Source organism: Yamadazyma tenuis, chromosome 5 (assembly GCF_029203305.1).
Source record: "Yamadazyma tenuis chromosome 5, complete sequence".
In the NCBI taxonomy this organism is placed as follows: Eukaryota; Fungi; Ascomycota; class Pichiomycetes; order Serinales; family Debaryomycetaceae; genus Yamadazyma; species Yamadazyma tenuis.
This window is the reverse complement of record NC_089465.1, coordinates 1115384-1137591: the sequence shown is the minus strand read 5'-3', so window position 1 is coordinate 1137591 and position 22208 is coordinate 1115384. Positions and strand designations below refer to the sequence as shown.

At 43.2% G+C, this 22208-nt stretch overlaps 4 protein-coding genes across 4 annotated transcripts; 3 read left to right on the top strand and 1 right to left on the bottom strand. All coding sequences in view use genetic code 12, as the record gives it.

Annotated features, from left to right (window-relative positions):
- Positions 1-1905: 1905 nt before the first annotated feature.
- On the bottom strand, positions 1906-3027 carry PSN45_004214 (uncharacterized protein; the record flags this gene model as incomplete). The annotated part of the gene is made up of 1 exon (XM_006685968.2): positions 1906-3027. The coding sequence occupies one exon, from the start codon at positions 3025-3027 to the stop codon at positions 1906-1908; it is 1122 nt and encodes a 373-aa protein (XP_006686031.1).
- Positions 3028-3802: 775 nt separating this feature from the next.
- PSN45_004213 (alpha galactosidase) lies at positions 3803-7140 on the top strand (the record flags this gene model as incomplete). The annotated part of the gene is made up of 2 exons (XM_006685969.2): positions 3803-4942; positions 5743-7140. The coding sequence occupies 2 exons, from the start codon at positions 3803-3805 to the stop codon at positions 7138-7140; spliced, it is 2538 nt and encodes an 845-aa protein (XP_006686032.2).
- Positions 7141-8285: 1145 nt separating this feature from the next.
- CDR1_2 (Multidrug resistance protein) lies at positions 8286-13988 on the top strand (the record flags this gene model as incomplete). Its single annotated transcript, XM_066158238.1, has 2 exons — positions 8286-12792; positions 13042-13988. The coding sequence occupies 2 exons, from the start codon at positions 8286-8288 to the stop codon at positions 13986-13988; spliced, it is 5454 nt and encodes a 1817-aa protein (XP_066014335.1).
- Positions 13989-14907: 919 nt separating this feature from the next.
- CDR1_1 (Multidrug resistance protein) lies at positions 14908-22121 on the top strand (the record flags this gene model as incomplete). The annotated part of the gene is made up of 2 exons (XM_006686473.2): positions 14908-19380; positions 19860-22121. 2 exons carry the CDS (start codon positions 14908-14910, stop codon positions 22119-22121), a joined length of 6735 nt encoding a protein of 2244 aa, XP_006686536.2.
- Positions 22122-22208: the final 87 nt, after the last annotated feature.

The following is a 22208-nucleotide window of genomic DNA, read 5'->3' as shown; positions in this document are numbered from 1 at the left end:
ACCCGTATTAACTGATGGTTTACAGTGTGATGAATTCAGACCCATCTGCCAAAACTGTTCAAAGGCCAAAAAAGAATGTTCGTTCCAGAGTCTGACTGCAGCACCCGACGAGTCCACAAAGGGAGATTCGAGTGGTCTCGAAAGCTATAGAGTGGTATCAGTACCGCTGGTAGTATCCACTTCTAATGGGAAAGCCGTCTCATCATCGACAACCATAAAACCACCAGTGGATGGACAATATGGATTTTCAAACTTTGCGGATAGTTCACTTTCTTTTCCATCAGGAACAAACCCCATAAGATCCCAATCACCTCCCAACTCCCAAAATGGAGCTGATGTGAGTAAAAGTAGAGATATACTAAGTTATTCCACTGGTAATGATGAGCACGCCTTATACTCTAGTGCATCGGTATTTGCCCATGACTTGACAGATCTTCTCGAGGTTCGAATGGATGACATTCCTGAGAACTTGGTGGACTACAGGACTCCGTTGTTTGAAGACAAACTGCCTCTCAAGTCGATTTCAGAAGATCTATTTAATGACCATTCCATCCAAAATTTGATTGTAGCCTACGACATGGTGGATGGATATAAGAACTACTTGAGGTTGTTCTACGAGAAGTACTCGCTCTGGTTGATGCCCCTCTCCCCCGTGAGTGGGCTGAAGAATTTCTTTAAAAAGGTCATTATTCATCAGGCTCAAAGATACCCATTTCTTCTTAATGCCATTTTTTCAATCACCGCTGCTTTTGAGTACGAGGCTACCAAGAGTCCCACAGACGAGTACTATCGGAGGTTTTATGTGAGCTTGAGTTTGAAGGGGTTAAAAGACGCCTTTGACCATATGGACAAGAACAATGATGTGATACACTACATTGAACCCTTGATCTTAACGAGTTTATTGTTTGTTACCCAAACAGCTGCAGCCACTAATGGCTCCTGGAGAGACCATTTGCGGGGCGCTAACAATCTTTTCAAACAATACTTGTCCATTCGCAAGGTATCCTCACCAGTTATCTTGATAGCTACCACTTGGTTTGCATCATTCGAAATCATTGCCTCCATGACAAACCCTGTAGGTGGCTCTATCAAAACGGAAGAGCTCTTAGAGGATATATTGTTACCAATTCTATACAAAGATGATTGGAACTTGGCCATACAATTGGGTCTTGTATTACCCAGCGGGTATAACGTTTTTCTAGGCCAGTCTTCTGCAACTGTTTTTCTATTTATTCGATTCTTGAAGTTGTCCCTCAAGATCAAAAACAGTGCATTCAAAATAGCAGATTCAGATGACTTGTTGGAAATTGCTTCTTTGGCTGAACAAGCATTGAAACTCAGTGTCACTTCTCAAAATGGGCTCATTGAGCCTACAAGTCCATACCATCCCAAGACAAATGGGATAAACTTTCTTCCTTATGAAACTTATGGATATAAAGACGACATTGTGTTCTCTTGGTTTGATATTAGTGATAAAATCCACCTAAGGGGGCTATACTTGACTGTGTTAACAGATCCTATGTATTTTAATTTGCCGGTTGAGAGTCTATTGGTCCAGGACGTGGTTCACAAAATATTGGACATGTGCCACTTTTACCATGGTATTGATTTCAGTAACCTGGACACTTTTGATTTCGATGCTGTCATCAAGGCGAACCCCATTCTTCACGATAGAAGATTGCTCATGCTCCATTCATCCTTGTTGAAATGTGGCTTGTGCTGTGTCGACAAGGTTGATAGACTACGGATCCAATTGTATTTTAAATCCATGATTAGTTTTGGAGCCACAACTGTGGAAAACTCGTATAGACAGATTCAGGCTGGCTGGAGAGGAGATAAGAAAAACTTGGATTTCGTACCCTATTTATAATCTATGTAATTTTATTCAATGTACTATTATCATTATCACAAATCGTTATATGGAGTAGAGTATATTTTGGGAGGGTAAGGAGGATTATCATACAATTCAAACTCGTTGTATGTTTTTAGTACATAATCCTCGAGTTGTTTGCAGAAGGCAATTACGTCCTTTTGATCGAAATGGCCCTCCTTTCTCTTCAACTGTTCTTTCTTGTGCTTTAACATTTCCTCCAATCTGGAAAACCGATATTCACACCAAGCCGGGTAATATTCATCATGGATAGAACGAGGGAGCACTGAAGGCTTGAACGAAGTTAACACCGTTGTATCTGTGATTTCTACTGATTCTGGAATATACCCAACTACGGAGGAAATTCTTTCGTGGTTCGTCACCGGTTTGGTAGCAACATGCCTTACAACTCTTCCTTGTAAAAGGCAAGCGTAGCCGACCTTTGGTTCGCTGATACTAATGACCCTTTCATTTCCATCGATCAAACCTGTTTTTCCCCCAATCATATCATCGTTTGTAGACAACATCAACACGATGACAAACGAGTTGGAGTCATAGTGCCAGTCGTAAATCGTGGCCATATCCGCTTCTTCTCCCATTTTTTGGCCTACAGGGAAATCCTTGTTGATCAAAGAAGCATTTATATGGGCGATTTCATAGTCAAACATGATTTTCAAGTTGATTCCAGCAATATTGTTGAGAATCTCTTGAGTTCTGGGATGGGTCCAGGCTGCCTTTGTGAAAGGAGCATGGTTAATATACCCACATATCTGAAAATCCAACGAGGTGAACCCTCTGGCGAGTTTTGGAAGCCTTCCATATTTATCAAGACATTTCAATTGGAAAGATTCCCATTTCATCATATCACAAGCTTCTTTTGTGAACAATGGGAAGGGGTCGGTTACAGCCAAGTCCGAGACTCGAGGCACGTGAGTCTTGTGTATACCTAAGTCTTGCAAGGTCAACTTACGGAAAGTGTCGTAGTCTTCATCCTTGTAGAGAATATGCTCATTTGGATCAAATTTTATGTTGGGATTAAACTTGGGTTGAGATTCCAATGAATCAAGAAACTCTGCAATTTCTTTATTAATAGTTTCCAGTGGGATTTTGAGCGATGGAGAGCCATTAAGCACATCTTCAGTTAGAGGACTTTCCATAGTCTTTACCACAGATGTAAAAGGGGGGATTGTTGAAATTAGTGGAATAATGTATAAAGAAAAGGAATTCCACCAAGACGGAATTGCTGCGGAATTTGCGAGTTTATCTGCCGAGATAAATCCTTTTTTCACGGAATTTGTGATAATCCCTTGGTAGTTTCACAGGGATAAGCCTGAAAGGAGGTGTGATGTCATTGTAGTTGGATAATAAGCAATGCCTTGGAAGACGACGCTTTGATTTTGATCACGTGATCGGAGATCAACACGACATGCAGATGTAAGACTCGAGTTAACAGGTCACGAAGCATATCGGCATGTACAGCATGTATTTAGGTATTTAGAATGTCCCTTGTAGCCCTCTCAATTGAGGGTATTGCCTATGGTAATCTGAAAATTCAAATATCGTCATCTTACAGACTATTTCCTAACACTTTGAAAGGTTGCGATACTGTGATTTGATACCTTTTACAGTATCCTATTTAGTGGCCAAGACAAAGAAAAACAATGTGAACAGAAGATTATTCATACATACACTAAGCCATACTAATGCTCGAATAGTCTCGTGAGAGGTGGGATACTGACCCACCCCGTACAATTCCCCAGTCCAATACTCATTACGCAATGTCTATCGGTTTTTGTTGTGGGGAAATCTCAATCCAATTCTGCGAACTGTTACTAGATTCTATATTCAATGATACCGATACCCTTACTTGCATTAGTGGCACCAGCACTATGCCTCAAAGCTTTCGATAACGGTGTAGGACACACACCACAAATGGGGTGGAATTCATGGAATAAGTATGGGTGTAATATCAACGAATCGGTGATCATCTCAGCTGCGGAAACCATGAACCAGTTAGGACTTTTGCAGTATGGTTACGAATATATCGTCATGGATGACTGCTACCAGTTGAAGGAAAGAGACTCAGAAACTGGGAAAATCGTCGTAGATCCACAAAGGTTTCCCAATGGTATCAAATACTTATCCGACAGAGTCCATCAATTGGGGTTTAAATTTGGCATGTACTCTTCCGCTGGCAAATTTACCTGTGGACGGTACCCTGGGTCTTTAGGTTATGAGGAACTCGATGCACAAACTTTTGCAGACTGGGGAGTGGACTACCTCAAGTATGACAATTGTTTCAATGAAGGCATGAGTGGTAACGAAAAAATTAGTTCTGACCGGTACTTGAAGATGTCACAAGCACTCAATGCTACTGGCAGAACCATCTTCTATTCTTTGTGTCAATGGGGTGAAGATAATGTATGGAACTGGGGAACAACCTTATCAAATTCCTGGCGTGTCACTGGAGATATCTATGATAGTTTCAACCGCTACGACGATCGGTGTCCTTGTGAGCTGTTTGACTGTGCAGGGATCCAAGGAAATCTGTGCTCCATGGTGAATATCTTTGAAAAAGCCATTCCGCTCGCTCAGAAATCTGGACCGTTTGAAGGGTGGAATGATCTCGACAGTTTGGAAGTCGGCAATGGTGGAATGACCACAAACGAATATAAAGCCCATTTCACGCTTTGGGCTATTTTGAAAAGTCCATTGGTATTGGGAAACGATCTTCCACGAATGTCGCAGACAGATTTTGCAATCATCACCAACAAGGATATTATTGCCATAAATCAGGATTTCTCGAGTCCTGCCGTGCGGGTGTGGAAAAGGGCTGTCAAGGGTGGGCATTTACTGCTTTTGGTGAATAAATTAGCTGACCCGTACGTCTTTACTGTAACGTTGTTCAATAGCGGAGATAGAAAGGAAAGGTTGGAGGTCAAATTCTCGGATATTTTTTTTGACCACCCAGGCTTCCAGGAGTCCTCCTTTACTGCCAGAGACCTTTGGACAAACGAGACGATGGACGTCAAACAGCGGTTTTTTACGGCTGTGAACAAACACAGTGTGAAGGTTTGGAATTTTGTGCTTACCGATACAGTGGCAGCAAATTCCGGTTGGGGAGCCAATTTGCGGTCAATTTGGCACCTCTGTGTCGACACTATTCTTGTATCGAAGCAGATAAGTTAACATCTCAAGGAAAAAGAGAATCTGGCTTTTCCTGCAGACATGGCACATTTTACTATTTGAATGGCAGATACAATCATTTCCTGAATAAACTAAACTTGAATGATCGGTAAATGTGGTACTAACAATCTCAAACAATACAATACCATCTTGATATTACCTATTTGATTCCAGTAGTACACATGCAACTAAGGGGATGGGAAACTGTCAAATTTACGTAGCCGTAGGCTCTTTTATCACCGCATCTGTAGGGACCATACTCCACTCATTTTCAATCTCATCATATTCCCTTTTGCGAGGGATGACACCAAACCCTATATTTTTATACTGGTAATAGGACCACATAGGGCCCAACCAACTAAACTAACCCTAATATTGTACGAAATATGCCGGTAATACAACGGAAGCGGGTTTATTTTTAGATGCGCACGCCAAAACTGACAGGAATTAAACCTTATTTACGGAGGCCTCATTTACGCAGCCCTATAAAAAAGAGTCATTTCCTCCCTTTATGTTTATTTGTGATTGACCATTTTCTGATGAAGTGGATTATACTTGTTTTCAGTCTCTTCATAAACCTGGTGTCTGCACGGTACGGTGCTTATATCTCCTTGCATAAAAATGAAGAGTGGGGGCAAACCTCAGATTGCTTTACCGTCCAAGGGGGTAAATCGGCATATATACAGATTGAAATCCTGAAGTTTGAACTCTTAGATCTTTCTAAAATAAGATATAGTGAACCATCGGAGAAACTTCCTGAACCGTCGGAGAAACTTCCTGAACCATCGGAATATAAGTTGCCAACATTAATGTACTATATGAGTGATAGAGAAAAGTTTCAAGATTTCCCTAATTATGATTCTGATTTTCCTGAAGGTGGTACATTTAATACCACACTTAAAGAGCCCGGGTCTCTTGACAGCAGCAGATATGTCAACTCCTTCTTAAGTACTGACAAAACGTCAAGTAATTTTCAACTTCGTCTTGAAGCTCCTCAAACTGGTAAGTACTGTGTATTTATGCACAGTCCAGAGACAATAGGCTTCGAAGCCCCCATTGAAATTCGTCACGAATACGGGTATTTGGAATTTAGTCATTATCAAGAATATTTACAAGATAGGAGGGCATACTTTGCTTTATTGGCTTTAGTGATTGTGTGTATGGTCGACATGACGGTTTTCGCAGGCTTTAAGCTATCAAAACCAAGCAAGCTCTCGATTATCACCAGGTCAGTGGTTGCATTGATTCTTCTCCCATACTTGTTCCTCCAGGGTACCTCGTTGATTTTTGATTCCTGGTTAAATATCCAGGACAACGGAAACTCGGGATTGGTATTTGTCTCCAAAGAATTTATTCAATGGCTTAAAAAGAGCTTTCTCATAGTCACTGACTTCTACGTTCTTGTGTTCTGTTTAGGATATGGTACTATCTATTACCATATACCTACTAAAAAATATCAACAATTACTGTTAACTGATGTCAAAGTTGGCCTTGCAATAATGGTGGCTAGGCTTTTCATGTTCTTTATTGATGCCAGTGCAGATGCCTACTCAATGGCAGTTCACACCAAAATCTTGGATGATTATCCCGACTTATATGAGAATGATCATATCGGTACATTATTAGGATACTCGTATGATTTAATCCGGATTCTCGGTGAATGCAGCATATTGCTAAGCATTATTTACGCCTTGAGAACCAGAAAAAGCTTCTTCGAATTCATTCCAGATGTGTCTATGAAAGAGAAGTACGGAGTCAGAAACATAAAGATCATGAGATTATTCATTGCTACTGTTTTAATAGTGTGGTTGCTTCCATTATTGTTGCATGTCTATAATGATATGGCAATCAATCGTCTTCATAATAAGTTCTACCCAAGGCCTGCAAAAGGAAGCCATTTTCATATAGACTTTTATGACAGTACCCGTGCTAAACGATGGATGTTGGACATTGCTATTGCCAAAGTTGAAACATGGACAAAGGCAGCTGGAAGGTTAACCTTCACGATTCTTTTCTACGTATTCTGGGTTAGGCCCAATAGAGGATTAGTGTCCGATGAAGTTGAGTATAGTCCACTTGCGTAGATATTGAGTGAATATACATCAGAAGTATAAAACATTGGAAATGAGCAAATTATAGGGTTGAAATTCAATGCTATCCTGCATCACGTGCGCAGATAAAGAGCCAATTGGATGCAGCGCAGGAATCCCGTTTCATGTGGGCCCCGACAGGGATAGGGCGAAACGGGACTGGAATAAGGCGACGGCAAAGGGGCATATGACTCAAAATTAGTCATACTGACAGAGGGACAAAATAATCAGACAGCTGTCCAGGTACGGTCGTACGGTACGGTCGTACGGTACGCACGGGAACCGATGGGTCCACGCAGAGAGCATTGTACTGCTAAAAAAAGAAGTCGCCAAGAAGGCGCAGTACCTCGGAAAGGGAAGCAGGCCAAGTTCCGATGTGCCGGAAAACCTCCATAGCGTGTCCACAACCGCCAAAGTCAGCTGAGCCACGCAACCTCTGCGTCCCACAATCATCCACCGCGGAAACGGAGGCAGTGGCAAATCCAAAACAGAAATTCTTTTGGAGTCGCAGCCGTGCGTGCAGATCGTTTGCAGGCAGTTTCCAAACAAATAAACAAACAGTATTATACGAGAGCCATGTTTCAAGACCATCCACCGGGGATCCTGGAATCTCCCGGAATTATTAGATGGACCTACCGGCAAAGTCCCATTAATGTTCCACCTAGTCACCTACCAATGTACTTAACTATCAGTCGGAAATGATGACATCACAACCGCCCCTGGGATGCCATACCCAGCCCTCCACCAGGGGCTCCTGATAATACCTTGCGAACAGTTGCATTGCTTATTAATTAATCCTGCATCATTGCCGGAACTAGTTCTCACCCAAAATCATCGGAACATTTAGGCTGCGACAAGCCGTTTTCACCTGCCTCTGCTCAAGTAACTTCCGTTACCATAGATTAACCACCCCTTTGACCCCCATGAAAAAAACTGGAAACAGCATCGGAAGTCAATCCCCAAGTTCCTGCCTAGTCACAAGCAGGACTGCAGTCCGTTAACTGCTCCAAATCCCTCCGTCCTCGCGCTCACCTTTTAGTCCCCGTCTCCGCCGGATCTTAACCCTTCCGAAAACTTTTCGCCGCTCAGTACATATATATTTATTAGGTTTCCTCTATTTTTTCGTACCGTAATTTGCTATGTCTGACAGTGGAAAAGAGAGCAACTACGAGGACTCTCATTCGGTCCACGATTTTGTGGGTCAATCACCCGCCAGCCACGGCGGTGAGTCTCCCGAAGAGGCCGATTCCATTGCTGAATACCAAGGGTTCAATGATAACGCCTCCGAACACATTCGTACTCTTGCCAGGACCCTCACCAACCAAAGTCAAAATGCTTCTTTTGCTGAGTCATCCCAGGACTTGATCAGATATTTATCGCACATGTCGCAAGTGCCTGGAGTAGCACCATTCGATGGTGTGGACCCGCAATTGGACCCTAACAGCGATGAGTTCAATGCCAAATTTTGGGTCAAGAACTTGAGAAAGTTGTTGGATAGTGACCCAGATTACTATAAGCACTCCAGCTTGGGAATTGCGTACAGGGACTTGCGTGCCCGTGGTATTGCTACCGATAGTGACTACCAGCCTACGGTGACCAACTTTTTGTGGAAACTCAGTTACGAGTTGTACAACATGGTCAGAAAACCCGATGAATCTCGTTACTTTGATATTTTGAAACCTATGGATGCTATCATGAAACCGGGTGAGGTTACGGTCGTGTTGGGAAGACCGGGTTCTGGGTGTTCCACTCTTTTGAAGACCATTGCCGCTCATGACTACGGGTTCAAAGTGAGTCCTGAGTCTCGTATCTCCTACAATGGTATGACTCCGAATGATATCAAGAAGCACCACAGAGGTGATGTGATTTTCTCCGCCGAAACTGATGTCCACTTCGCCAACTTGTTGGTGGGTGATACTTTGGAGTTCGCTGCTAGAATGAGAACTCCTCAGAACAGAGGTCTGGTCCTGAGAGAAGACTATGCCAAACATATGGCTGCCGTCTACATGGCCACCTATGGATTGTCACATACCCGGTTTACTCGTGTCGGTAACGACTACGTGAGAGGTGTTTCTGGTGGTGAGAGAAAGAGAGTGTCGATTGCTGAGGCCTCTTTATCCGGTGCCAACATTCAGTGTTGGGATAACGCTACCAGAGGTTTGGATGCAGCTACGGCCTTGGAGTTTATCAGAGCCTTGAAGACCTCTGCTACAATCTTGGATGCCACACCTTTGATTGCTATTTACCAATGTTCTCAAGATGCTTACGATTTGTTTGACAATGTTTGTGTATTGTACGAAGGTTACCAGATTTTCTATGGTAAAGGTAAAGTCGCCAGAAAGTTTTTCGAGGACATGGGTTACATCTGTCCTCAAAGACAAACTACTGCTGATTTCTTGACTTCCATCACCAACCCAGCTGAAAGAATCATCAAGCCTGGTTTCGAGGACAGAGTCCCCAGGACCTCCAAGGACTTTGAAACTTACTGGAAGAATTCTCCTGAATATGCCAACTTAATTGCCGAAATTGAAGAGTATATGGAAACTAGTGAGAAGGAAAACCACAAGCAGCTTTTCCATGAGGCCCATGTCGCTAAACAGGCCAAGAGAGTGCCAGCCGGTTCATCTTATACTGTTTCATTTGCTATGCAGACCAAGTACGTTATGCAAAGAAATATCTTGAGACTTAAGGGTGATCCTTCCATTTCGATTTTCTCTATTTTCATGCAAGCTGTTATGGGGTTGATTTTGTCGTCTGTTTTCTACAACTTGAGTCAGGAAACTGATTCTTTCTACTACAGAGGTGCTTCTATTTTCTTTGCTGTGTTGTTTAATGCCTTCTCATCGTTGTTGGAGATCATGGCTTTGTTCGAAGCCAGACCCATTGTTGAAAAACATAAACAATATGCATTGTATAGGCCTGCTGCTGATGCACTTGCATCTATAATCACTGAACTTCCCACCAAATTTTTGATGTCGATGTCTTTCAACGTCACCTTCTACTTCATGGTGAACTTGAGGAGAGATGCCGGAAGATTTTTCTTCTACTGGCTAATGGGTTTTCTGTGCACCTTGGTGATGTCCCACATCTTTAGATCCATTGGTGCTGTTTCTACTTCCTTGCCTGGTGCTATGACTCCAGCCAGTGTCTTGTTGTTGGCCATGATTATTTTCACTGGTTTTGTTATTCCTACTCCAAAAATGTTGGGATGGTCCAGGTGGATCAACTACATTAATCCAGTGGCTTATGTGTTTGAGTCCTTAATGGATAATGAGTTTTCCGAAAGAATCTTCAAATGTTATAAGACCAAGTTCATTCCAAATGGACCTGATTACTCCAATATCGGTAGTAGTAACCGAGTTTGTTCTACCACCGGTTCTATTGCTGGTCAAAATTTCGTTAACGGTACTAACTATTTGTCTGCGTCCTATGAATACTACAACTCTCATAAATGGAGAAACTTTGGTATTACCGTTGGCTTCATCATTTTCTTCTTGGGTCTCTACATCTTGTTAACTGAACTTAACAAGGGTGCCATGCAAAAGGGTGAAATTGTTTTGTTCTTACAAGGTGACTTAAAGAAACACAAGAAGGCCAGAGCTGCTGCCGCTGCCTCTAAGGGACAGGATCTTGAAAATAACTTGAACTCAGAAGAAAAGTTGGGATTACAAGATGAAATTGCTGGTGAAATTAGCGAAGAAACTGACATTGAGAAGAAATTGGTCAAGAACGAAAACATCTTCCATTGGAAAGACTTGACCTACCAGGTGAAGATTAAGACAGAAGATAGAGTGTTGTTGAACCACATTGATGGTTGGGTTAAACCTGGTCAATTGACGGCCTTAATGGGTTCTTCTGGTGCTGGTAAGACTACACTTTTGAACTGTTTGTCAGAAAGACTTACATCCGGTGTTATCACTGATGGTTCCAGAATGGTCAACGGTCATGCCTTGGACTCTTCTTTTCAAAGATCTATTGGTTACGCTCAACAACAAGATTTGCATTTGGAAACCTCTACTGTTAGAGGTGCCTTGAGATTTTCGGCTTACTTGAGACAACCAGCTCACGTTTCTAAGAAAGAAAAGGATGAATATGTTGAATACTGTATTGATTTGTTGGAAATGACACCTTACGCTGATGCTTTGGTTGGTGTTGCTGGTGAAGGATTGAATGTTGAACAAAGAAAGAGATTGACTATTGGTGTTGAATTGGCTGCTAAACCAAAATTATTGTTGTTCTTGGATGAACCAACTTCTGGTTTGGATTCTCAAACTGCCTGGTCTGTTTGTAAGTTGATGAGAAAGTTGGCTGATCATGGCCAAGCTATCTTGTGTACCATTCACCAGCCTTCAGCCATTTTGTTACAAGAATTCGACAGATTGTTATTCTTACAAAAGGGTGGTCAAACTGTCTATTTTGGTGGCTTGGGTGAAAACTGTTCTACTTTAACCAACTACTTTGAAAAGTATGGTGCTGATCCTTGTCCTCCCGAAGCCAACCCAGCTGAATGGATGTTACACGTTGTCGGTGCTGCCCCTGGTTCTCATGCTAAACAAGATTACTTTGATGTTTGGAGAAACTCAACTGAGTATGCCGAAGTTAGAAAGGAATTGGAATACATGGAAACGGAATTGGTCAAATTACCAAAGGATGAAAGTGCAGATTCTCACAAGACATATGCTGCTGGATACCTCACCCAATACTTAATTGTGTCCCAGAGAGTTCTTCAACAACATTGGAGAAACCCATGGTACATCTACTCCAAGATCTTTTTGGTTGTTTCATCGTCTCTTTTCAACGGGTTTTCTTTCTTCAAGGCTGATACTTCTGAGCAAGGTTTGCAGAATCAAATGTTTGCTATTTTCATGTCGCTCATTCCTTTGATCACCATTATCCAACAGTTGTTGCCATTCTTCGTCAGTGCGAGATCTTTATACGAAGTTAGAGAGTCTCCATCTAGAACATACAGTTGGATTGCCTTCATTGGTGCTCAAATCACAGGAGAAATACCTTTCAACTTTGCCGTTGGTACCTTATCCTTCTTCTGTTGGTACTATCCACTTGGCTTGTACCGTAACGCTGAACCCACTGATACTGTGCACGAAAGAGGAGCCTTGGTTTGGCTTTTCCTTTCGTTTTTCTATGTTTACGCTGGAACTATGGCTCAATGGGCCATGTCTTTCAACGAGCTTGCTGATAATGCTGCTAATTTGGCAGCCATGTTGTTTACTATGTGTCTTAACTTCTGTGGTGTGTTGGCTGGTCCTGATTTCTTACCAGGATTCTGGATCTTCATGTACAGAGCTAACCCAATGACATATCTCATCCAAGGTATTTTGTCGGCTGGTTTGGCCAATACTGAAGTTGTATGCGGAGCTAAGGAATTGTTGCACTTTGATCCACCATCTGGTCAAACCTGTGGTGACTACATGTCGAGCTACATTTCAACTGCTGGTGGTAACGTTATCAACCCTAGTGCCACTGAAGGATGTAAATTCTGTACCATGAAGTCCACCAATGCCTTTTTGGCATCGGTGAGCTCGGTATACTCAGAAAGATGGAGAAACTTCGGTATCTTTATTGGTTTCATTGCCATCAACATCATTGGAACTGTGTTCTGTTATTGGTTGGCCAGAGTACCTAAAGGTAACAAACTGAAGAAGCATTAATCTGTACGTAGGTTTTTATTAGAAAATAATTGTTAATATATGCGTGAATATCAACGATGAGCGAGGTGGTGGTGCATCTAGTGGTAGCGCCCGCGAGGCATCGAACCACCGCGACAACAGGGCGCATCAACCCATTGCGACCCAAAATCACCCCATCCGCGATTATAAAAAACCGTCGTTCCCACAAAATCCACCACCAACTTCACCATGGAGACCCGCTTAAAAGACACCTTGATCCCCGTGCGCGATCGCATGGAGGAACTCATCCGTTTCAAGCAGAAGCAGATCGCCGCCGCTCTCCAGGCGTTGGAACCCCAGAAAACCTTCCACGTCGATGAGTGGGACCGAGAAGATGGTAAAGGAGGTGGGGTTACCATGGTACTTCAAGACGGAAAAGTGATTGAAAAGGCCGGAATAGGCATATCCATCATTCACGGGGTGTTGCCCCCAGCCGCCGTGGCCCGCATGAAAGTCAACCACAAAAACCTTAAGGCTGCTGTCGATGGCACCATCGAGTTCAAAGTGTGTGGATTATCGATGATTGTTCATTGTACAAACCCCCACGCGCCCACCGTGCACTTGAACTATCGGTACTTCCAGACCCTGGATCCCGAGACCGGCAAGAGTGACGCGTGGTGGTTTGGCGGTGGTGCCGACCTAACTCCTACCTATTTGTACGAGGATGATGCCAAATTGTTCCACCAGTGCCACAAAGATGCCTTGGATAAGTTCGATGTGAGTTTGTACCCCAAGTACAAACTGTGGTGTGATGAGTACTTTTACATCAAACACAGAAACGAGGCCCGGGGAATTGGAGGAATTTTCTTTGACGATGTGGACATCAAGTCTGCTGATGAGCTTCTTTTGATGGTCAACGAATGTCTCGGGGCATTTTTGGCGGCTTATATACCCATTTTGGCAAGAAGAATCCACACCCCGTTCACGGACGCTGAAAAACACTGGCAACAGGTAAGAAGAGGAAGATACGTAGAATTCAACTTGGTGATCGATAGAGGCACTCAGTTTGGCCTTCAGACACCCGGCGCCCGGATCGAGAGTATTTTGATGTCATTGCCACTCAATGCCACCTGGATATATGACCACCACCCCGAACCTGGCTCGCGGGAGGAACAATTGGTAGAAGTGTTGAAGAATCCTAAACAGTGGATCTAATGTATAGATAAATCATGTCATCTGGGCACGCACGTCCCGTAGTTTTTGCGAAAATGAGAATCTCAGTTCTGTGCTACAATATACATATCCTCTAGTCCACAATATGAGTATGAATGCTTGATGCTAAACTGAAGCCTATTCTCGAAAAGCTGTTTGAACCAACATGTCTGATGCTGTACTCGCGCCTAAAATAAATACACTTCCCTAAGTTCTGACCCTTACATCCACACAAGTTCTGACCCGTACACCCAGATGTTGGACCACAGAAACTAGCCGGCCGGTGCCCTTTCCCTAGCCCCAAATGACCTCATAGCTTTTGATGTTTCTTCTACCAACTTGAGCCGCTGAGCATTCTTCAGACCGGTCGTACCAGCGGCTGGACCCTGAGAAGAAGGTCGCTTTCGCACTTGTTTGGCGATAGACAAAAGAACCAGTAGTTTTTATCGTCAAACGACCAGATCTATCTCACGCGAAAGCTCTTAAACCAAAACGTCAGAAAGTGGAAAAACTGGGCAGCAACATCACCATTATCGACGTTTAGGTGGCAGTTATAATATATTGGGGTCATCAAGACCTCCGAAATCAAGCCGGTAACGTTGACACACAAAGGAGATCCCAAGGACCAAGGATACTTCAATGTGACAGTGAATGATCCCATTGGCAGACATGGTTCAACCACCACCTCCACGCCCAGGAAATGATGGGGGATTACTTCCAAAATCCTTCCCCACCATCATCGCCACTGAAAAACTCGCCGGGGTCTAGAAAATGCACCTAATCCCTTTCCATCTTCGGCTTCGGTGCTCAAATCTAGTTCCGCATCCGTCGGTTATCGGGCTCTAAAAAGGATCCGAAATGGTCTTTGCAGCCCGCCTATAAAACTGTTGGGTTTCCTCCCTTTTTTTTGCCACATTCAGCTATGTGTGACAATGGAAAAGAGAATAACTACCAGGACTCCAACTCGGTCCATGACTTCGTAGGCAAGTCTGTCGATGAGGCTGACTCCATTGTTGAATACCAAGGGTTCAATGATAACGCCTCCGAACACATTCGTACTCTTGCCAGGACCCTCACCAACCAAAGTCAAAATGCTTCTTTTGCTGAGTCATCCCAGGACTTGATCAGATATTTATCGCACATGTCGCAAGTGCCTGGAGTAGCACCATTCGATGGTGTGGACCCGCAATTGGACCCTAACAGCGATGAGTTCAATGCCAAATTTTGGGTCAAGAACTTGAGAAAGTTGTTGGATAGTGACCCAGATTACTATAAGCACTCCAGCTTGGGAATTGCGTACAGGGACTTGCGTGCCCGTGGTATTGCTACCGATAGTGACTACCAGCCTACGGTGACCAACTTTTTGTGGAAACTCAGTTACGAGTTGTACAACATGGTCAGAAAACCCGATGAATCTCGTTACTTTGATATTTTGAAACCTATGGATGCTATCATGAAACCGGGTGAGGTTACGGTCGTGTTGGGAAGACCGGGTTCTGGGTGTTCCACTCTTTTGAAGACCATTGCCGCTCATGACTACGGGTTCAAAGTGAGTCCTGAGTCTCGTATCTCCTACAATGGTATGACTCCGAATGATATCAAGAAGCACCACAGAGGTGATGTGATTTTCTCCGCCGAAACTGATGTCCACTTCGCCAACTTGTTGGTGGGTGATACTTTGGAGTTCGCTGCTAGAATGAGAACTCCTCAGAACAGAGGTCTGGTCCTGAGAGAAGACTATGCCAAACATATGGCTGCCGTCTACATGGCCACCTATGGATTGTCACATACCCGGTTTACTCGTGTCGGTAACGACTACGTGAGAGGTGTTTCTGGTGGTGAGAGAAAGAGAGTGTCGATTGCTGAGGCCTCTTTATCCGGTGCCAACATTCAGTGTTGGGATAACGCTACCAGAGGTTTGGATGCAGCTACGGCCTTGGAGTTTATCAGAGCCTTGAAGACCTCTGCTACAATCTTGGATGCCACACCTTTGATTGCTATTTACCAATGTTCTCAAGATGCTTACGATTTGTTTGACAATGTTTGTGTATTGTACGAAGGTTACCAGATTTTCTATGGTAAAGGTAAAGTCGCCAGAAAGTTTTTCGAGGACATGGGTTACATCTGTCCTCAAAGACAAACTACTGCTGATTTCTTGACTTCCATCACCAACCCAGCTGAAAGAATCATCAAGCCTGGTTTCGAGGACAGAGTCCCCAGGACCTCCAAGGACTTTGAAACTTACTGGAAGAATTCTCCTGAATATGCCAACTTAATTGCCGAAATTGAAGAGTATATGGAAACTAGTGAGAAGGAAAACCACAAGCAGCTTTTCCATGAGGCCCATGTCGCTAAACAGGCCAAGAGAGTGCCAGCCGGTTCATCTTATACTGTTTCATTTGCTATGCAGACCAAGTACGTTATGCAAAGAAATATCTTGAGACTTAAGGGTGATCCTTCCATTTCGATTTTCTCTATTTTCATGCAAGCTGTTATGGGGTTGATTTTGTCGTCTGTTTTCTACAACTTGAGTCAGGAAACTGATTCTTTCTACTACAGAGGTGCTTCTATTTTCTTTGCTGTGTTGTTTAATGCCTTCTCATCGTTGTTGGAGATCATGGCTTTGTTCGAAGCCAGACCCATTGTTGAAAAACATAAACAATATGCATTGTATAGGCCTGCTGCTGATGCACTTGCATCTATAATCACTGAACTTCCCACCAAATTTTTGATGTCGATGTCTTTCAACGTCACCTTCTACTTCATGGTGAACTTGAGGAGAGATGCCGGAAGATTTTTCTTCTACTGGCTAATGGGTTTTCTGTGCACCTTGGTGATGTCCCACATCTTTAGATCCATTGGTGCTGTTTCTACTTCCTTGCCTGGTGCTATGACTCCAGCCAGTGTCTTGTTGTTGGCCATGATTATTTTCACTGGTTTTGTTATTCCTACTCCAAAAATGTTGGGATGGTCCAGGTGGATCAACTACATTAATCCAGTGGCTTATGTGTTTGAGTCCTTAATGGATAATGAGTTTTCCGAAAGAATCTTCAAATGTTATAAGACCAAGTTCATTCCAAATGGACCTGATTACTCCAATATCGGTAGTAGTAACCGAGTTTGTTCTACCACCGGTTCTATTGCTGGTCAAAATTTCGTTAACGGTACTAACTATTTGTCTGCGTCCTATGAATACTACAACTCTCATAAATGGAGAAACTTTGGTATTACCGTTGGCTTCATCATTTTCTTCTTGGGTCTCTACATCTTGTTAACTGAACTTAACAAGGGTGCCATGCAAAAGGGTGAAATTGTTTTGTTCTTACAAGGTGACTTAAAGAAACACAAGAAGGCCAGAGCTGCTGCCGCTGCCTCTAAGGGACAGGATCTTGAAAATAACTTGAACTCAGAAGAAAAGTTGGGATTACAAGATGAAATTGCTGGTGAAATTAGCGAAGAAACTGACATTGAGAAGAAATTGGTCAAGAACGAAAACATCTTCCATTGGAAAGACTTGACCTACCAGGTGAAGATTAAGACAGAAGATAGAGTGTTGTTGAACCACATTGATGGTTGGGTTAAACCTGGTCAATTGACGGCCTTAATGGGTTCTTCTGGTGCTGGTAAGACTACACTTTTGAACTGTTTGTCAGAAAGACTTACATCCGGTGTTATCACTGATGGTTCCAGAATGGTCAACGGTCATGCCTTGGACTCTTCTTTTCAAAGATCTATTGGTTACGCTCAACAACAAGATTTGCATTTGGAAACCTCTACTGTTAGAGGTGCCTTGAGATTTTCGGCTTACTTGAGACAACCAGCTCACGTTTCTAAAAAAGAAAAGGATGAATATGTTGAATACTGTATTGATTTGTTGGAAATGACACCTTACGCTGATGCTTTGGTTGGTGTTGCTGGTGAAGGATTGAATGTTGAACAAAGAAAGAGATTGACTATTGGTGTTGAATTGGCTGCTAAACCAAAATTATTGTTGTTCTTGGATGAACCAACTTCTGGTTTGGATTCTCAAACTGCCTGGTCTGTTTGTAAGTTGATGAGAAAGTTGGCTGATCATGGCCAAGCTATCTTGTGTACCATTCACCAGCCTTCAGCCATTTTGTTACAAGAATTCGACAGATTGTTATTCTTACAAAAGGGTGGTCAAACTGTCTATTTTGGTGGCTTGGGTGAAAACTGTTCTACTTTAACCAACTACTTTGAAAAGTATGGTGCTGATCCTTGTCCTCCCGAAGCCAACCCAGCTGAATGGATGTTACACGTTGTCGGTGCTGCCCCTGGTTCTCATGCTAAACAAGATTACTTTGATGTTTGGAGAAACTCAACTGAGTATGCCGAAGTTAGAAAGGAATTGGAATACATGGAAACGGAATTGGTCAAATTACCAAAGGATGAAAGTGCAGATTCTCACAAGACATATGCTGCTGGATACCTCACCCAATACTTAATTGTGTCCCAGAGAGTTCTTCAACAACATTGGAGAAACCCATGGTACATCTACTCCAAGATCTTTTTGGTTGTTTCATCGTCTCTTTTCAACGGGTTTTCTTTCTTCAAGGCTGATACTTCTGAGCAAGGTTTGCAGAATCAAATGTTTGCTATTTTCATGTCGCTCATTCCTTTGAACACCATTATCCAACAGTTGTTGCCATTCTTCGTCAGTGCGAGATCTTTATACGAAGTTAGAGAGTCTCCATCTAGAACATACAGTTGGATTGCCTTCATTGGTGCTCAAATCACAGGAGAAATACCTTTCAACTTTGCCGTTGGTACCTTATCCTTCTTCTGTTGGTACTATCCACTTGGCTTGTACCGTAACGCTGAACCCACTGATACTGTGCACGAAAGAGGAGCCTTGGTTTGGCTTTTCCTTTCGTTTTTCTATGTTTACGCTGGAACTCTTGCTCAATGGGCCATGTCTTTCAACGAGATTGCTGATAATGCTGCTAATTTGGCAGTCATGTTGTTTACTGTGTGTCTTAGCTTCTGTGGTGTGTTGGCCACCGCTGACTTCTTTCCAGGGTTTTGGATCTTCATGTACAGAGCTAACCCAATAACATATCTCATTCAAGGTGTTTTGTCAGCTAGTTTGGCCAATACTGAAGTTGTATGCGGAGCTAAGGAATTGTTGCACTTTGATCCACCATCTGGTCAAACCTGTGGTGACTACATGTCGAGCTACATTTCAACTGCTGGTGGTAACGTTATCAACCCTAGCGCCACTGAAGGATGTGAATTCTGTACCATGAAGTCCACCAATGACTTTTTGACATCGGTGAGCTCGATCTACTCAGAAAGATGGAGAAACTTTGGTATCTTTGTTGCTTTCGTTGCCATCAACATCATCGGAACTGTGTTCTGTTACTGGTTGGCCAGAGTACCTAAAAGCAACAGACTGAAGAAACATTGATCCGTATTGTATGTCTCATAAGAATATAATAATTAATATATGCGTGAATATGAACGACGAACAGTCCAAGAAGTCCCAAGTGCATCTAGTGTAGATTAAATAAGTCATCTGAGCACGTACACGCACACCCTGTTGTTTCCGCGAAGATGAAAATCTCAGGTTTTTTTGCTACTATATCTGACATTAACATACCGTTGTGGTCCATAATATGAGTGTATCGCTTTGTTGCTAAACTGAAACATATTGCTGTCCCCTAAAGACTGTTCCATCCAACGTACGTCCCCACGCTGCCCCTCAGACCCGCGCTTCTACTATTTTTTACAAGTGTTGTTTCCAACGTGGGCTTCTAATTATTTCCTTCACTTCCTATGTCTGACAGCGAAAGTTACTCGTCGACGTCACCTCGTGGCCACCACCAGCAGTCGTACAACCAACGCTACGACCAGCGCTTGGACGACCACAGAAACCAGCCGGCATCATTACCCATTCCTCAGCCTCCCACTGTTTCTATCAACAGTAGCGTCTTAGGTGATGAACCTTCCTCTGCAAACTTGAACCCTGTGAGCATTCTCGAGACCGGGCGGACCAGCCATCGGGCGCAGAGAAGAACGTCTCTTTCACACTCGTTTGGCGATGGAGGCTTGGATCCTAAGGACCAAAGACACTTGAATGTGACTGTGGATGCTCCCATGAAGGTCAATGCGTCTGTCCGGAGAAAAAGAAGAGACACCATGAACGACAACTTGGAGGCCGACTTGGCTTCGCCCATGACGAGGCACAGAACAAACGACACGACCCATTCCGGCGATAAAGAGAGAGAGAGAAGACCTTCCAACTCGTCCATCGACAGTGAGGCCAATTCCCATGGATCTAGGTCATCTCAGGAAACTGAAGAAGATGTGTGTTTCCCCATGCTTCGGGAGCATGTTAGGGTCAACGGAATCGACTTTGACGAGATCGATGAGTTTATAAACGAAGAACGAGATGCTGCCAAAATTGCCCAGCAACAGCAGCAGATGATCAACGACAGGCTCAACACGTATCAAGGTCTCCGGCCCACCTCAAAATCGTCTTCATCTGCCATGCGTCAGTCGACGGCATCGCTCAAGTATACTCCCAAGAATATCTTGAAGAGAACTGCTACAGCGTTTACCAGAGGTTCCAAGAGGACCAATGATGAAAACTGCTCCATCCAACCGATTCCTGACTTGGAAAAACAGCACCCTTCAGATTCTTCCACTATGAATGAGTATGAACCGAAGGCCACTCCTTGTTCTGATGAGTTTGTGAGCTTTGCTGACCCCAGAATTGTGGATAGCCAGAGCGATGATGCCAGTCCTTTGCCAGAAAGATTTTCCTTCTTCACCACCAACCAAGGTGAAACCATCCACGCTCCTGACATCCCTTCCTTGACAGAAGTGGATCAGTCTATAAGAGAAGTGTTCAATAATGGTGAAGGAACATGGTGGTTGGACTGTACATGTCCAACAGATGCTGAAATGAAGGTTCTTTCAAAAGCTTTCGGACTTCACCCTTTGACATCGGAAGATATCAGAGTCCAGGAAAGTCGTGAAAAAGTCGAATTGTTCAGGAACTATTACTTTGTGTGTTTCCATACCTTTGAGCCAGATAAAGAGTCTGAAGATTACCTTGAGCCTATTAACGTGTACATGGTGGTATTCAGAGAAGGCATATTATCGTTCCACTTTTCTCCAGTTACTCATTCTGCAAATGTTAGAAGAAGAGTCCGTCAATTGAGAGATTACGTTGATGTAAGTGCAGACTGGATCTGTTACGCTATCATCGATAATATCACCGATGGTTTCGGTCCAGTGATCACTGCCATTGAATATGAAGCTGATGCTATTGAGGATTCGGTACTTGTTGCCAGAGAGACTGACTTTAGTACCATGTTAAAGAGGATTGGTGAGTCGAGAAGAAAAGTTATGACATTAATGAGGTTATTGTCTGGTAAAGCAGACGTCATTAAGATGTTTGCTAAAAGATGCCAGGACGAAGTATATTCGTTGGCACATTCCCAATCTCAGGCCAACTTGGATAACAGCAACCACTATAATTCTCCTTCACCTGCTCCTGTATCTACGAATGTTACTGCCCCCCTTGGCTTTAGTCATGATGGAACTGGGGGTATCAGTTTTGGCCCAAATCCAGGTGCTCCTCCAAATATGGTATCGCCGCTTCAATACCAATTTCAGCCATCCAGTGCAAACATAACCCAACCAAGAGGTGAAATCGCATTATACTTGGGTGATATCCAGGATCACGTGGTTACCATGTTTCAAAACTTGTTGGCATACGAAAAAATCTTCAGTAGATCTCATGCCAACTACTTGGCTCAATTGCAAGTGGAATCGGTCAACTCCAATAACAATGTCACCGTAATGTTATCTCAAGTCACCTTATTGGGAACCTTGTTACTTCCCTTGAACGTGATTACTGGTTTGTTCGGTATGAATGTCACCGTTCCAGGTCAAGCTACAGGTCAACTTCGTTGGTTCTTTGGTATCGTGGGAGTGATGGTTTGCATCGTAACGTTTTTCTTCATATTTGCAAGAATCTGGTTGAAGAGACTTTTGAATCCTGCACCGATGGCCCATGCTCCAACTTCAACCAGAAGGTCTATAAGAAGCCTTGGGCTCATAAGAGGAAAGGCGAGGTCAATCGCAAGTTTCCCTGGATACGAATAGGTGCTTTGATGTAATGTTTTTATTTATTGAAAGCAGTGCTTCTGCTTAGTACATTATTTAGTATGTAATGGTAATGAAATGTTTCAA